General features: G+C 35.4%; 2 protein-coding genes and 1 pseudogene across 3 annotated transcripts; 2 read left to right on the top strand and 1 right to left on the bottom strand.

Annotated features, from left to right (window-relative positions):
- Positions 1–3,000: 3,000 nt before the first annotated feature.
- LOC110416548 (putative purine permease 11) lies at positions 3,001–4,949 on the top strand. The gene is made up of 2 exons (XM_021428567.1): positions 3,001–3,239; positions 3,552–4,949. The coding sequence occupies exons 1-2, from the start codon at positions 3,203–3,205 to the stop codon at positions 4,679–4,681; spliced, it is 1,167 nt and encodes a 388-aa protein (XP_021284242.1). The 5' UTR covers positions 3,001–3,202; the 3' UTR covers positions 4,682–4,949.
- A 613-nt stretch (positions 4,950–5,562) lies between these two features.
- Positions 5,563–10,337, top strand: LOC110419250 (phragmoplastin DRP1E-like; annotated as a pseudogene). The gene is made up of 15 exons (XR_016351967.1): positions 5,563–5,972; positions 6,054–6,117; positions 6,496–6,603; positions 6,905–7,006; positions 7,140–7,190; positions 7,274–7,335; positions 7,598–7,688; positions 7,800–7,864; positions 8,052–8,246; positions 8,326–8,445; positions 8,539–8,609; positions 8,732–8,957; positions 9,213–9,299; positions 9,363–9,723; positions 9,927–10,337. The product of XR_016351967.1 is annotated as a phragmoplastin DRP1E-like (transcript).
- Positions 10,338–10,418: 81 nt separating this feature from the next.
- Positions 10,419–12,581, bottom strand: LOC110419241 (Haloacid dehalogenase-like hydrolase (HAD) superfamily protein). Its single transcript, XM_021432221.1, has 5 exons — positions 12,383–12,581; positions 11,512–11,626; positions 11,171–11,322; positions 10,828–11,089; positions 10,419–10,726 (listed from the first exon to the last, which is right to left on the bottom strand). Exons 1-5 carry the CDS (start codon positions 12,409–12,411, stop codon positions 10,535–10,537), a joined length of 750 nt encoding a protein of 249 aa, XP_021287896.1. The 5' UTR covers positions 12,412–12,581; the 3' UTR covers positions 10,419–10,534.
- Positions 12,582–16,352: the final 3,771 nt, after the last annotated feature.

The raw sequence follows: 16,352 nt of genomic DNA on the forward strand, positions 1-16,352 counted from the left end.
TGGCCTTTGTTTGTATAGAACAGAGAATTAAAGACTTATTAATTGTAATAAATCAAATGCTTAAGTTAGCAATAAGGGTACGCATGCAACCATATTACTAAGATAATCGTAAGGCATTAGTATTACATGCCGTTGTGCAAAAAAAAAAAAAAAATCACAAAATCGGAAAACTAATCAAAATTTGAAAGTGAAGGATAATCATATGCATTTGGAAGTGCAGGAAAGTTATACTGATATCTACGATCCATATAATCGGAGATTAGTGAAGAAAAAGAAGCTAAATGCAAATCATGTGGGATTGGTGAAGAAGAAAAAACCAGTGTAAAAACTGAAGAACTTTTCAAGACATCACTTTCCTCTCGTGTGTAAAACGCATTCAACTCACAATGAAAGCTATAATCGTCTACTTCTTTTAAACATTTGGACTGAGGAGTCAAAACCCTTTGAATTTATATACTCTATCAACTTTGTTGATTATCTCGATATCCTTCTTATTCTTGATTTGAAATTAACACAATTTTAACAGTTGTCATATGTTAAACTCTTTCACCTCCCTCAATGTACTAGCTGATAGCTTAAAAATAGCTTAAGAAACCTAATACCATCACATAAACTTTTCTTTCAGCAATGCTTTTATCAAGAATTTTTAGTACATGTTTGTAATACATATTTTTTTCAAGTCAAGTCACAAAATATTAAAAGTGTCTCAATTTTATCTCACTTGATAATAAGGATGGAAAATGGAAGAAAAAAAATATATTCAATGCCAACATTTTTTACTTTTAATTTTATTTCTTCTTGCACTAGGAATGCATTTGAAATTTTTTCTCAAGACATTCAGTTCAACTTCTAATCTCTCCTATGTTAATAGAATCTAATCTCATGCTAATAGAATTTTAATTTATAATAAATGTGAATTTTGATTCATAATGAATGTGCACTCTTCATGCACTACTGGCACGCGCTCTACGAATACTTTTAATATAATTTCGTAAATTTCCCTTTTAACTCTGTTATCTTCATTCATTTTATTCTTCATAGGAATAAGAATAGAAAGAAACTCATCGTTTTCAATTTTTTCCATTACTCTACTAAGTCGATAAAGTCTGAATATTTTACATTTGTCTTTACTTTGGTGTCACCGGACTGTTTGTCCATTTCGCTGTCGATGACCCCATTGCTGAGGACAGTACTATTGCCTTGGTCATGAGGCTGTTGAGCATGTCGATCACACCTCCACTATTGCTCTCGCCGACCATGATGCCAGAGCGCAACACCCCATCGACACGTTGCTACCCCGATCCATGCTGTCGCCAGACTCCCGCTGCCGTCATGGATTTTAAGTTGATATGGATCTAATTGCAACTTAAAATCTGGTGCTTACCTTATACTTTTATGGGGAATTGTTTTCATTCACCAAACAGCTGATATGGGTCTTCTTAAAATTTGGTACTGATTTTATCGAGTTGTTTTCATTCTTGTTTATTGAATGATAAGCTTCTTTTTTTTTAATTTCTCTAATATGTATTCAGTATGTGCAAATTCTTTCACATAAATATAAATGGATTTATTTAATCTTAAAACAAGTGAGTGAAAAATCCAAATATAAAATACGGTTAAAAATCAAAATAAAGAATAAGAAATTAATAAATATAATAATTTTGAAGTAAGAAATGATAATAAGACAATTTTTCAGATAAAAACAGGTAATTACAAAAGTGATAAGAGTAGTTTCCTACCCAACTTAACAAATTTATGTATTTATCTTTTATTTGATATATTTTTATATTTTCATTTGGTTTATTGCCCAATTAACCCCTGGTTGGCAGATAAAGTTTTAACAATTATGATGCAAATCCAATTACATTAAGAACCTAAAACAAATTATTATGTTTAGCTTTTTAATTATTGAATCAGATTGGAACATGGCAATGCGGAAAATTACTAATGTCTCTCGATTTTTCATTCTCTTTTCAAATTAATCCCGAGTTGTAGGAGTGTTACTAGTAAGGATTGGTCCTGTCACATTTATTATGTCCATCAATGTCCTTTGAGCTTTCATAAATTTCTCATAACCTATTTCGAGAATAAGACAATTTTTAACATTATTGATGTATGTTCACTAAAGTTAACTAATTAATAACATATCCTAATTCCATGTAAAAATAAAATTATGTGTAAATAGGTCTAGAATGTCACTTGGGCACAAAATGTTCAATTTACTTATTTTGAAATTAAACGAGAATTTAACGAAGATTTAAATTTTATTTAAACAGAGGTTTAGTAGAGCATTGAGAATCCCCTATCCGTAGTTATTTGTTTTGAAATTAAAAAAAAATATTAAATTATATGATATCCAACTAATGTAATTAAACAAAAATGATTTAAACTAAGTTTAATAACATACACTATTTTAAAAAACTCAGTAATTCAAATAAAAGTTCAATCAATAACAAATTAAAATTACCACAAGTTGTAACAAATAATATACAAATATAATAAAAAGAGATACAAATCCAAAATTTGGAAAAGGTTACCAAATGAAATTCATATTTTAGAAGGAAGTCAAACCATTAATTAAATACCAAAACATATAATTTATGAATTATAATTATAAAATATATTCAATTATTACTTATAAAATATATTCCCCATTCCATTTTCGTTTCCGTCGGAATTCACTTCTTTCCCATCACTACTCGTGTTGCTGTTTCCTTAAATTTGCTTTAAATGGATGAGAAATCGGATCTTTTACCGAGTTCAGGTAAGATTGACATATCCTTAGATAAGTCTCTAGTATATTAAAACCTACCTCTCTTGCAATGGGAAACGAAAGCCAGCCAATTTAGACCAAATGAAGATTCTCATTGAATTTAACAAACGGAGTGATGTAATTCTTAGCCTCATACTTTCAAGTAGGTGCGTAAACATATCCTCATCTGTCAAGTTCAAACAACTTGCCTGTCAAATTTGCTATGCACAAGAATCAAATAAAAGAAAAGAAAAAACCCATCTCTTTCAGCTTGGCTTTCAGAGTCAACATGCCGTTGTTCCAGAGTGTGAACAAATGTGATCAACTCGAAAGAGTTGGCTTATCCAAGATGATCTTTTCGATTTTCTCGCTCCTCCATTTCTCCATCCCCCGAAAGGAAAATAGGCATATAATCCCTTAATTAGCTATTGGTTTATCATCTTTTTACGCATGGAGGAGGCTCAGATAGTTGAACTGCAAGGAAGAGGTTAGTCACTCGCAGCCTGCTAATCTGTTTTCTTGAAACGAGTTGAGAGACTCAAATCAAGTCTAGGAACAAGTGTTTGATTCGATACTGCTTTCCCCCTTTGTGATGATACTGCCCAGTTTTTCTTTGCTGTTGAAATTCTATTCAAATTATAGTTGCTAAAGTAAATCCGAGTAGTATTTCTCAATTAATAATGCTTATGCTTTCTCGCTTATGCTCTAACTTTTGACTACAATGTTCCTAAATTGGCTTTTCTAAGCTTTGTTTTGGTAATAGTTCTTGACCAGAATCGTTTTTTGTTGTTCGCTTCAGCTGTTGATGGCACAGAGCCAAACTCAACTAAAGGCATTCATTTATCAAATCAACCTCAAGCTCCTCCAAGATTCAAACATTACAAGTGGTGGATTCGTGTGATGATTTACATCTTTTTTCTTGTTGCTGGCCAATCAACGGCTACTCTCCTGGGAAGATTATACTATGACAAAGGTGGGAATAGCAAATGGATGGCAACATTTGTTCAATCAGCTGGCTTCCCAATTCTCCTTCCCCTCTTGTTTTTCTTCTCACCACCAACCAAATCAATCACCTCCAGCAACCCCATTGCTTCCTCCATCGCAAGGCAACCAAAGACTTCCACCCTTGTCTTTCTCTATGTTGCCCTTGGTTTACTGTTGACAGGTGACAACATGATGTACTCTTATGGTCTTTTATACCTACCAGTCTCCACATATTCTCTGCTTTGCGCCACTCAGCTGGCCTTCAATGCTGTCTTCTCCTTCTTCCTCAACTCCCAAAAGTTCACTCCTCTCATACTCAACTCCCTAATCCTCCTTACCATCTCAGCTGCCCACCTGGCGGTCAATGCAGACTCTGAGAACACCTCAACAGTTTCAAAAGGAAAGTATGCAATCGGATTTTTATGCACTGTTGGAGCATCCGCAGCCTACTCTTTGTACCTTTCCCTGGTGCAATTGTCTTTTCAAAAGGTTATCAAAAGAGAGACCTTCTCTACTGTCTTGGATATGCAAATATACCCTTCGTTTGTTGCAACCTGTGGCTGCATAGTTGGGTTATTTGCAAGCGGGGAATGGAAAAGTTTGTCAAAGGAAATGAAGGAATACCAGGAAGGACAGGTATCATATCTGATGACTTTGATTTGGACAGCTGTGACATGGCAGATTTCATCGATAGGTTTGTTGGGATTGGTTTTTGAAGTATCTTCTTTGTTCTCCAATGTCATCAGTACAGTGGCTCTGCCCGTTGTCCCCATTCTTGCTGTGATTTTCTTCCATGATAAGATGGACGCAGTTAAGGTGGTGGCCATGCTGTTGGCAATCTGGGGCTTTCTTTCTTACATCTATCAGCATTATTTGGACCACTCTGAATCCAAGGTGAAGAAGGAGAATTCCAATGAAGTTTCTGTGGCTCTTGCAGAAGTCTAGAGGTGAATAATTTGCCATCGAATTGACCATTTAATACTGTTCCAGTTCATGCTAAATCTAGGTGCCACTCTGCAAGAACTTGAGCATGGGCCTAAAATTTAATTTTTGTAGCCTGAAATTACGAGGCCCTTGAAACTAAATTGATCCAGGGAGCATGTTAGTGCTTTCAACGTTTTACCATTGTTTAGTACCAATGGATGTGTAGACTACTACATGAGAGGACTACACTTTTCACGATGCTTTGAAAAGAAATTTCTTCCAAAAATGAAAAAATTCAACTACTATAATAGCTAGTTTTTAAGTATCTAGCTGTTATTGCTATTTGTTAGTTGTTACTAATATCCCCAAGTATTCAATCAGTTCAATTAATTCAGTTTTAAAACTTTAAAAATTGAATTAATCGAATTCGTATAAAAAAGTAATATAATTTGATCAAAATATATCTTAAAATGATAAATAATCAAAATTAACTTTTATTGATCAATTGAGTTAATTTTAATTATTAATAATATTTACATATAAAGTTACATTATTAACAATCGATTTGTCAATCAATTATTTCAATTTTTATTGATTAATACTTATAGATAAGCATTAACGTTTCATGGGAATTAAATGAAAGAGTTACAATCATGAGCAGTTTAGTTGGACAATTCGTGTGTTGGATAAGGGAGTCCGCCAAAATTCAAAATTATTCAAAACTCTTTCAACTCCAGGCACCCACCCAGGCAGCTTTCAGGCCCAGCTTCAGTTTTGAAGCAACGGTCGCATGGGCGGAAACTAACAAAATCCGGAAACGGTAAGGAAAATATTTAAAAACAACAAAACACAGTTGTCCAAATTGCAAAGGTAATTCAAAAGGGAATATGATTACGTGGCGAATTTATATACCCCGGCCAATATCTCATCATATCAACTCCAAGGCCCACAGCTCCAAACTCTAAATAACAATTAATTTAATTAATTCCCCTCCCCAGAAAGAGCGAAAATAGCTTGTCTACTTCTCTTCTTCTTCTTCTCTTTCCTCTCAATCTCCTTCGTTGCGTCCGTTATAGCAATATCCCTCCGTTCGAATTCGAAATCCAACTGTAATTCTTCCTCTGCTGGCGTTTCTGAAGAACGAGAAGAAAAAGACGAAGAAAAAGGAGGTGAAATGGCGACAATGGAGAGCTTGATTGTGACGGTGAATAGGATACAGAGAGCTTGTACGGTGCTCGGTGACCACGGTGGCGAGAGTGCTTTGCCTACTCTTTGGGAAGCTCTTCCGTCTGTCGTCGTCGTCGGAGGCCAGGTTTGCTCCTTCTCTCTCTGTTTAACCTCTAGTGGCTTTGCTGCGCTTCTCTGTTAATGTTATAATTTACTGTGAATGTAGAGTTCGGGAAAGTCATCGGTGTTGGAGAGCATTGTAGGACGCGACTTCCTTCCCAGGGGATCAGGTTTTGATTTTCTTTTTTTGAAATTATTTGTGCTTTTGTGTTGAATTTTCGTTTTGAATTCTGTTTAGCAGCTGAGAAAATAGAAAGAAAAAGGTTTAAAAAAAAAAGAAGAAGATGAACGTCTTTATGTGTTCTTTTGCTTTCGATTTACTACTAGACTGGAAATTCAAGTCAAAAAGGTCAAACTAAGTCAAACTGATTCAAGATATATATATATATATATATATATATATATTAAATTAATCCTCAACTCGTCAACAATAGTCACACTGGTGTAGCATGCTTAATACTGTAAAATATATTATAATTGGTTGCTTTTGTTGGCAAGCAGAGAAGCCTAGTGCTGTCTGTTCCTTTATGACATTGTTCAAATTTCAGGAATTGTGACGAGGAGACCTCTAGTGTTGCAGCTACACAAGACAGAACAAGGGGTACAAGAATATGGAGAGTTCCTTCACTTGCCCAAGAGAAAATTCACAGACTTCGGTACATAATTTGTTATGTGAACCTATTTATTGTTGATTAGTTTCGTAACCTTCAAGTTTAGTCACCTTTATCTTAAATTCTGAACATTATGATCAACCTATTTCACATATTGGGATTTGGTGCTAGTTTCCTATTCATGCAAATTATTAGGCAACCTATTAATTTGTTCATAAGTTATCCGGTAATTGTTATCATTGTAAGAAATTGTCTTTTACAATGATTTCTCAACTTCAAGCCTTGCATCACTAATAAGGCATTTGTTGGTCCACTGATTTTGTGGTTCTCTTGTTTTCTGATGCAGCCATGGTTCGGAAGGAAATCCAAGATGAAACTGATAGAGTGACTGGGAAATCAAAACAAATTTCCCCTGTACCCATTCATCTCAGTATCTACTCACCAAATGGTAACGACATTCAGAATTTGATTTCTGTTGCAGAAGTTGAAAACATACCTGCTTACTTTCATTCTTTGTTGTCCTTGTAGTTTTTGTAATCTTGCCTTCCATTATCTGACAAATCTAGTTTATGTCTTGGCAGTTGTCAACTTAACACTGATAGATTTGCCTGGTTTAACAAAGGTTGCTGTAGGTATACTACCCAATCCCCTCCTGAAGTTATTCTCCTTTCTTTTAATTTATTAGATTGTAAATAGAGGTCCTTGTTATTGGCAGAGGGACAGCCAGAGAGTATTGTTAAAGACATAGAAAGCATGGTTCGCTCATATGTTGAGAAGGTAATGGGAATTTTTCCTTTCTCACAATAATTTGTGGTGGATGGCAGCAAGAAGAATACAATTAGTGGCATGCTTCTTGGATTTACATAATATGGTTATAACTATAAATTATCCTCATCACAGACTTTTGATGCTTAATAGACCTCATCACAATAATTTACATGATATGCTTAACAGACTATTGATACTTTTGATGCTTACGCAAAACAATTTATTAGACCTTTGGGGGTTCAAATAACTGATTCTTTTTCATGGAATGTAGCCAAACTGCATCATTCTGGCCATAACTCCAGCTAATCAAGATATAGCGACATCTGATGCTATGAAGTTGTCTAGAGAAGTTGATCCAACAGGTATCTCTCTACTTGTCATTTCTGGTTACAATTTGATTGGCCTGTAGGAATATGCTATCATAGTCGTTATAATTGTACTAGAGGTTACATCTTTGGTTTTCCTTTTCCCAGGTGAAAGGACATTTGGTGTATTAACGAAGCTTGACTTGATGGACAAGGGAACAAATGCTGTAGATGTAAGCTTTCTTCCTATTTTAATATGCATTAATAATGAGTTTGTGACTTGACTTTTGGCATGTGCTGCAACATATAAAGTCTTAAGTAATTCTGTTTTGTTGGTTAAATACCGAATAGGGCATTCATCCATATGATTTATTTCCCCTTACCCAGTGTACGTATTTTTGCTTTTACTTTTAATTGAAGGTTCTTGAGGGAAGAGCTTATCCACTTCAACACCCTTGGGTTGGAATTGTGAACCGTTCACAAGCTGACATTAACAAAAATGTTGACATGATTGCTGCTAGGCGGAGGGAGCATGAATTCTTTGCCACTAGTTCTGATTATGGACATTTAGCCAGCAAAATGGGCTCAGAATATCTTGCAAAGCTTCTGTCAAAGGTTTTATTTCCTAGTTATATGCATAACTATATCTGTATAGCATGTATGTTTACTGATTAGAATATTTGTTTGGCATCAGCATTTGGAGTCTGTAATTAGAGCCCGCCTCCCTGGCATTACTTCTTTAATTAACAAGAGCATTGACGAACTTGAAGCAGAGTTATCCCATCTTGGTAGACCTGTTGCTGTTGATGCTGGGGTGAGGAGCCTCTGAACTTTTATCTTATTTCTTGATATAGGGATAACCATCCATTTCATTTTCAATTTAGATTGTTTTGCTTTTATGTATCAGGCCCAGTTGTACACTATCCTAGAGTTATGTCGAGCATTTGATCGGATATTCAAGGAGCATTTGGATGGAGGGTACTATATTTAGATCTTTTTGTTCTCGCTTCCATTTTCCTGAAGAAACACACCAGAAATTAGAGATATAATGTCCGTTACAACATAACACTTTATCATTCCTGTTTCCATTCTTTTTCTAGGCGGCCAGGTGGAGACCGCATTTATGGAGTTTTTGACCACCAGCTGCCTGCTGCTTTAAGGAAGCTTCCATTTGACCGTCATTTGTCACTGCAAAACATAAGGAAAGTAGTTTCAGAGGCAGATGGGTACCAACCTCATTTAATCGCTCCTGAGCAAGGTTATCGACGCCTCATTGATGGTGCGCTTAATTACTTCAGAGGCCCAGCTGAAGCTTCTGTAGATGCTGTAAGTTCCCTTTTCAAGGTGGCAATTTTTCGTCATCTTGGCTAGTTCTCTGTTATTAGTGCATAGCATAGGGCCTCTGGTGCTTCTTGGAGGTGGGTGGTATGGAGAGGGTATTGTAGTTGTTTACTTTACTGAGGGTTTAGGGAATGCTGTTTGCTGGCTTTAAAATTAAAAATTAAATATATCTTGCTGTTTCATGCATTAAAAGCACTGGAAATGTAACTTGTTTTTAATAATTGGTGATCTTTATTGCAGGTTCACTTTCTTTTAAAAGAGCTTGTAAGAAGGTCCATTGCAGAAACTCAGTAGGAATTGAAACTTTACTCTTCTTGAAGAAGAATAGTGATACTTTAGGGACAATGGAAGAATATAAGTTGGTCTTTTGGAATTAAACGGAGTTGAAAGCGCTTTCCAACTCTCCAAGCTGAAATAGCAGGAGCTGCAAATGAAGCATTGGAGAGGTTTCGTGAAGATAGCAAGAAGACAACTTTGCGATTAGTGGACATGGAGTCCTCATATTTGACAGTGGATTTCTTTCGGAAACTCCCACAAGAAGTGGAGAAAAGTGGAAACCCAACTTCCTTATCTGCAGATAGATACGCAGAAGGCCACTTTCGCAGAATAGGATCAAATGTTTCTTCTTATGTGGGGATGGTGTCTGACTACGCTTAGAAATACCATTCCCAAGGCTGTGGTTTATTGCCAAGTGAGGGAGGCCAAGCAGTCATTACTTGATCACTTCTATACACAAGTGGGCAAAAAGGAGGTACCCAATCATATTTACTTCTTCATTCTCCCTAACGTGCACATGCATGCATTTGGATATAGTCGTGTTTCCATCCACACAGTAATTCAATTGTGAGTGGAGTTCCATTCAAACTGATACACTCGCGGAGGGGGAGGCATGCTGGTTGGACAGAGGGGAAGGGAATAGTTGTTTCCTGACTCGTTTTCATTATTTTCTTGTAGGGCAAGCAGCTAGCACAGTTGTTGGATGAAGATCCTGCATTGATGGAAAGGAGGCAGCAATGTGCCAAGAGGCTTGAGTTATACAAATCTGCAAGGGATGAGATTGATTCAGTCTCATGGGCCAGGTGAAACTAGCTCTGAGTGTCTGCAAAGAGATCCTCTGCATCATAGCCAAAGAATGAGGGAGGTGCTGTAGAAGGTTTAAGTTGTTGATTGTTCAGCTTTCATTTGTTGCATTTTCTTGTGCAGCTCCTGTTTTCTACCCGTCAAACCTAAAAGTTTTCTGGGACATTGTTCTATGCTTGGTTATTGTTTTCTTCAATCAGAGTCTTTGTTGTAATCCTTTTGTATAAGTGTGCAGTGAATAGCTTTTCCAATCCATGTCTATGGCATATATCTCTATTGAGAATCTGAATATTTCTAATCCTATTTTACTTTCCTTTAATCTGTTTCTGAGATTGATATGAGAAAAAACTTCATGAACTCAGGAAATGAAAGTAATTAATCTCTTTAACGGCTGGAAATTATCTTTAGTATAAATAGAGCTTGAGACTCCCCTAAAAAATTATTATTCAAATAATGTTGGAGTTTCTGAATTGCGTTGGCTTTCAAGCTGCTGTTTTCAAAGATCCTCCCTTCTTATCAAGCTCCTCCAAAGCCGCCCATAACTTTGGATCCTCATAATCCTTTATGAGATAAGTAGGATCTGCTTCCATTAGTAGATTTTCTGGATTTCTAGTAGTTAGGCCCACAACAGGCATCCCAGCTGCTACTCCTGCTTTTATCCCTGATACAGAGTCCTGGACAACAAAAAACACAGTCAAGTTTTTCAAATTCATGAAGAATCCAAATTCGTGAGTTTCTTCTGCCGAAACCATGGTTTGGAAAAAAGGGGTGATACCTCACATACAAATGTATGATCCTTTGACACCTTGAGCACTTCGAGTGCCTTCAAGTAAGGGTCTGGGTACGGTTTGGCTCGCTCGCAATCACTTCCTAGAATAACAACATCAAAAAAATCTTTGAGGCCTAGTTTCGAGATCATCATTTCAGCATTCTGCTTCGGAGCATTAGTAACAGCTGCTCGCTTTAACCCACGATCTTCAATCCATTTCGTTAATTTGTACAGGCCCTTTATAGGTGGTAAGTTTTCTGAGGCCAACCTGTTCATCCATACAAAGAATTAAAATGTAGCCAACTGCCAAAGACTTGCCTAGTTTGCAAAAGGAATAAAACATTTTCACCTCCGAAACATTGCTTCCTTATCTTCCAAGAACTTTGTGCCCCTTGGCATATCATCAGGGAAGAGACGCACAGCAATATCGTGATTGTGCTTACCAGCTATATTTTCGACAAAGAATTCTTCATCTATTGGAACTCCATTATTGAAACCAATCTGTTAAATACATTAGCATATTAGCAAATTACCCCCGAGAATTACCCTCAGATTTGTAAGTACATTCAGGTAATGGGCTCTGAATTCGACAAATGAAGAATATGATTGAGCTCGAAACACAATGAAATCGAACAGAACAGATTCTTTGTTTGAGAGTAAAAGAAAGGTGAGCAGAAATTTCAGAAATACCTCTTGGAGCATTTCACGAAACGCATAGTGGTGGAGAGGATCCGAATCACATAAAGTTCCATCAACATCAAACAGTACTGCTTCCAAAGGAGCAAGATCGGGAATTGATTTCTTGCTGCGTTACAAAGACAAAAGTGTTAAATTACGACAACCATATCGAGAAGGCAAGATGGTTTTCCTTATCAAAACATAATTGGAGAACATAAAATGCATATAAATTATGATTTAATGTTTTCTACTTGAAATGATTTGCAGTCCCAAGAAGAATTCGATTGCATACTTGACAACATAAGACCAGCTAGGGCAGAACTATGCCTTGAGGTAGTTAAGTAAATGAACTAAATCTTAAAAAGAGGAAGGATTTATCTAAACAAACATCAACTCACAAGAATGATTAAATCCCGACATAAAAGAGCGATCCTGGCATCGGAGAAAACTAAAAATCTAATAGTGCAAAATAAGAAAGAGAAAAGAGTAAATCTAATTATTATCTAATGAATACAACTAGGAGAATAAATGCATAAACAGGGAGGCAATGAATGTTCTTACGTAAATGTCAAATTGATCAGTATAGTAGAACGTAAAGAATTTTCACCCAAGAAAGAAATCATGAAACCAAAGAAAGATCATCCATCACAATATTTCATAAAGAAAATCGATTTAAGTCCTAGCTGTTGGCCGTGCATGAACAGAGGCATAACAAAAACAAAATAAAAAAAGGAAACCCAGATTGCTACATTGGATCAATGGTGGCTTGAGAGAAAAACTTCGAAAAATCGAGAATAACCCATCCCAAATCCAATACAAATCTTCCAACATGTATCAAATCAAAGCACAAAAAAGAAGAAAAAAGGACAGAGAGTTTGCATACCTTTGCACAGAATTCTCACCAGCCGTCATTGGCAATGAATTTTGTTCCGCAAAATCTGGTTTCTTAGTGATGGGGTTTTGAGTTGGAGATCGAAGTGAATGTGGTGATGAATATAAAGAATCAAATTTGATAGAAGGAATGTACCACGGAATCAAGAAACGGCAACAAATTGGCCCTCACAATTTTTCCTTTGTCCAGTTTTTGTACTTGTATTAATTGCGTGGGCGGTGGGGCTGCTTATTTTATTTCAGAATTATTATGGTTTTAAATGTAAAATTTAGATTATTTTACATTCGGGCTATTCAAGTTTAAGTTACTTCAGTTTAATCCGTTAATTTTTAAAATAAAATTAATTTAAGTTTGAATTGTTTCAAATTAAATTTTCAAGTTATACGGATTTAAATCAATTTAAATTTTGATTATTTTAAATTTAGATCATTTTAAGTTTAAGTTAGATGGATTTGATTTATTCATTTTTCTTAATCAAATTAAATTTAAATTTGAACGAATTGCATGAATTTATTAATAAATAGCTCACTTATAGTTGGATAATTTCACTTGACCTATTACTGTTCTTTAAAATTTCGTATACGACTTTAAAATTTTGTTGAATTATCTACGAAGATAATTCATTTTAATTTCTATATTAATAGTGTGTAAGACTTATAAGGATAATTTCATTGAATTATCAATAATTTCACTTGGCCTATTAATGTTATTTAAAATTTCATACATGATTTTAAAATTTCGTTAAATTATCTATGAAGATAATTCATTTTAATTCTATATTAATAATGTGTAAGACTTGCATTGATAATTCCTTGAATTATCAATAATTTCACTTGACCTATTAATGTTCTTTAAAGTTTCGTACATGACTCCAAAATTTTGTTGAATTATCTACGAAAATAATTATTTTAATTTCTATATTAATAATATGTAAGACTTATATACGGATAAAAGATATTAGTAGATATAATTACATATGAATAAGAGATTATTATTAAATTATCAATTCAACAATCCATCAAATTCTGATTTTGCTATTATGATATTTCAATTTTCACTTTCCATTTGCAGAAAAAATAATAATTGTTCATGGTGAAACGGTAGAGGTATTCTACCAGAAATAGAATAAAAAAAGAATCCAACTCCATTTCTAAGTGCTCCACAGATGCAAAAAGAGGAAAATTGTGGGGTGCTTTTGTAATTTAGAAATAGCATCAGGTTCCTCACTTTTAGCAACGCTCACACTTTTGGTGGCCACGGATTTTCAACTTTCCGCCAAACTTGGCACTTAGGCTGCCACACACTAATTTCACTGCTCTTTCCTTTTTCTCGCTCTCTTTCGTCTTTCCTAATTTAACACGTTTCTGCATATTTTTATACAGTTTTAAATTATTTTCTTGAAATATATTTAAATCTTGAAAAAGTTGGTGAAATCGAAATTGGCTACTTCCTCTTGCACTATTTTGTTGGAATAAATAGCCATGGTGCCATCAACATCATAGGATTGCATTCATTAGACTATGACCTGTGCATTGCACACGAATCTCTTTTTTATTTGCCTTTTTCTCTCTTTTTTAATTTTTTTAATATTTTTTCTTTTCTTTTATGGCCTCCACGTGGTTAGAGGTGGAAGCCCTTTTACTTATGTAATAGATTAAGAGATTAGGATTAAAAAAATGGGATGAAATTTACATTAGATTAAAAAAACATCAACTTGGGTGGCTAGAACCTAGAACTAGAATCCATTAGTTTGGGCTTTAACCAACATTGAGACCAGGCCCTGCAGAGTTCAATTTATTCGTTGTTTTGAAAAAAGCCCATGTATTTTTGTCTGAAATCAAATAGTGATTAGTTGGTGGATGGGCTTTTCTTAAATATATGATCTAAGAAAAATTAAAAGAAGTTTAATTGATGGGCTTTTCCTATAATTGACATTAAATATCTTTATGATTGAATTTTAACAAATATAGATTTGTTCCTAGTATCTTTTGACAAGTCTTAGATTACTCGTTGGTGGGGACAATTCACATTTGGTGGGAACACCAAATGTGGTGATATAAAAGCACTAAACAAGGTAGCAGAGTTACAAGATTTGAAGTTGGAGAGGGACCAAAATGTGGTGATGTAGGTCAACTGTTCAAAGAGATTGAAAAAGTCGAATATAAATTTGAAAGATATACTTCTTCTTAGATATAACATACTAGTAATATTTGTGAGAAATTTCTTTAAGAACTTAGGGGCAGGCCCTAACGCTCATTCTCGTTGATCTTACAAGAGAAACAGTGCAGTGCCCAAGGTGAGTGGAGCACTAGGGATGTTGCTTTCAACGGGCTTGGAACTGATGGCTTTGTACAACTTTATAGCTTGAATTGAAACGTGGGAGAAGAGAATCAAACGATTACGTACTGTTACTCTCCAAGTTGAGAAATTCTCCTTTGTCTGGCTGCTTTTTCACCCAAAGTAATACTGAAGGGAATAAGAATAGGACGAGCAATACCTCGATATAGCTTTGGCATGGTTCTCATTGTCCTCGAGGGTTCAAGTGGTACTGCTTTGGTGGGTGCAAGCAACGAAAAGCACTGCAGGCTCTTGAGGAAAAGTAGATTCAATAACATTTCAAATACTTGATTCATCCAATACTATTGTTTGAATTAATCATCCAAAACTTCCATGATATGCATGCTAAATCCTAATATCTAGTTGGTATTGGTTTCTTTTGAATCAGTCGAAGCCATCTCTGATCTCTCCTCTGTACAAAACATTTCACGTTCCTGCCTGTCAAATGGAAAAATCTGTCAGAAAACCTAACCGGATTTTCCTTCCAAGATGCTAGAAAATTTTGCTTTCCTGTAATAAATTTATCACAGCCAATTGTCAATGCAAAGTAGAGAAAGAAGAGGAAAGTGAATGTAAAGCATAATAAGTTATTCTGAGGACAGCAATGCATCATCTTTCTTCTCTTGTCTCCTTCGGCTTCACCTGCAAAATGCAAATGGGGGATAAAATAATCAGTTTGTGAATCATGGTATTACTGAATTAGAACGTGAAACATCATAAGGACAACATAAAAAAGGATTTTGGGATTAAAAAACTGTTTAGGTAAACTGTAAGCCACCAAAAGCTTAGAAAACAATTTAGGTCGATGTTGTTGCGTGATTCGAGTTCTAATTGTCACGGGCAAGACTGAAAGATACTTTTAGACCTATAGCTATAGCTTCATTTGAATCCATGAAAGCAACTGCAAGCTTTATGAAGGCAAAGGTTAATTTATTCCCATATCACTTCCACTAAAGGAAAAAATGACGCCAAATGGGGTACCAAAGCCGAAAATGGATTCCATGTCACGGCTGATGTGGTTCAAATTCAATGCATTTCTTTCACGTCGGTCTACGTCGGCGTGCTGTGTAAGCGAGTGGTTCCTTCGGCCCCAGAAGGAAAATTTTGCAGTCAGCTTGGCTTAGGTATGTAATCAAGTAAGATAACTCAAAAATGGAATTGTAAAGGTTTGCCAGAGTCGGTTAGCATACAAGCACAATACACAGTTATAACCAGTTTTACGTGGAAAATCAGCTCTTGAACGATTAATAACAAGCGAAAGTGATCATCCAATCTCCACAAACAAGGATATTAGCTAGTGTGATTGATTAACTAAAGCTTTCTATTAGTTTTACCACCACCTGGAATAGCCATGGTGGTGTGTTTTCTAAGCAAATAAACAATTCCTTCTTTACATTCATTTGAAGACAATTTCCTTGAATAGTTTTAGCAACACGGCTGTTTGACAAAACGTAGAAATGGGGTGTTTCCCTTGCACCTTCCGCTCCCAAGAAATCACAGCCCATGTGGTCATAGCTAGTGGGAACATCAAGAAAAATTAATGTGTAACCTAGCTACGGTTCTTTAAGTGCAAAACCACCAAACTCTCCTCCATGGAATTAACTCGAGACAAACCATTGTTACA

The sequence above is a fragment of the Theobroma umbraticum genome, unplaced genomic scaffold (assembly GCF_002168275.2).
Source record: "Theobroma umbraticum cultivar Fairchild unplaced genomic scaffold, ASM216827v3 scaffold_30.0, whole genome shotgun sequence".
Classification (NCBI taxonomy): domain Eukaryota; kingdom Viridiplantae; phylum Streptophyta; class Magnoliopsida; order Malvales; family Malvaceae; genus Theobroma; species Theobroma umbraticum.

Excerpts from the sequence above, each read along its gene's own strand:
- LOC110416548 (XM_021428567.1), top strand. The coding sequence starts at position 3,203 with ATGGAGGAGGCTCAGATAGTTGAACTGCAAGGAAGAG. Across the intron at positions 3,240-3,551 it reads AGTTGAACTGCAAGGAAGAG|CTGTTGATGGCACAGAGCCA; the intron begins GTTAGTCACTCG and ends TGTTCGCTTCAG.
- LOC110419241 (XM_021432221.1), bottom strand. The coding sequence starts at position 12,411 with ATGACGGCTGGTGAGAATTCTGTGCAAAG. Across the intron at positions 11,323-11,511 it reads TTCGTGAAATGCTCCAAGAG|ATTGGTTTCAATAATGGAGT; the intron begins GTATTTCTGAAA and ends TGTATTTAACAG. Across the intron at positions 11,090-11,170 it reads AAGGAAGCAATGTTTCGGAG|GTTGGCCTCAGAAAACTTAC; the intron begins GTGAAAATGTTT and ends ATGGATGAACAG.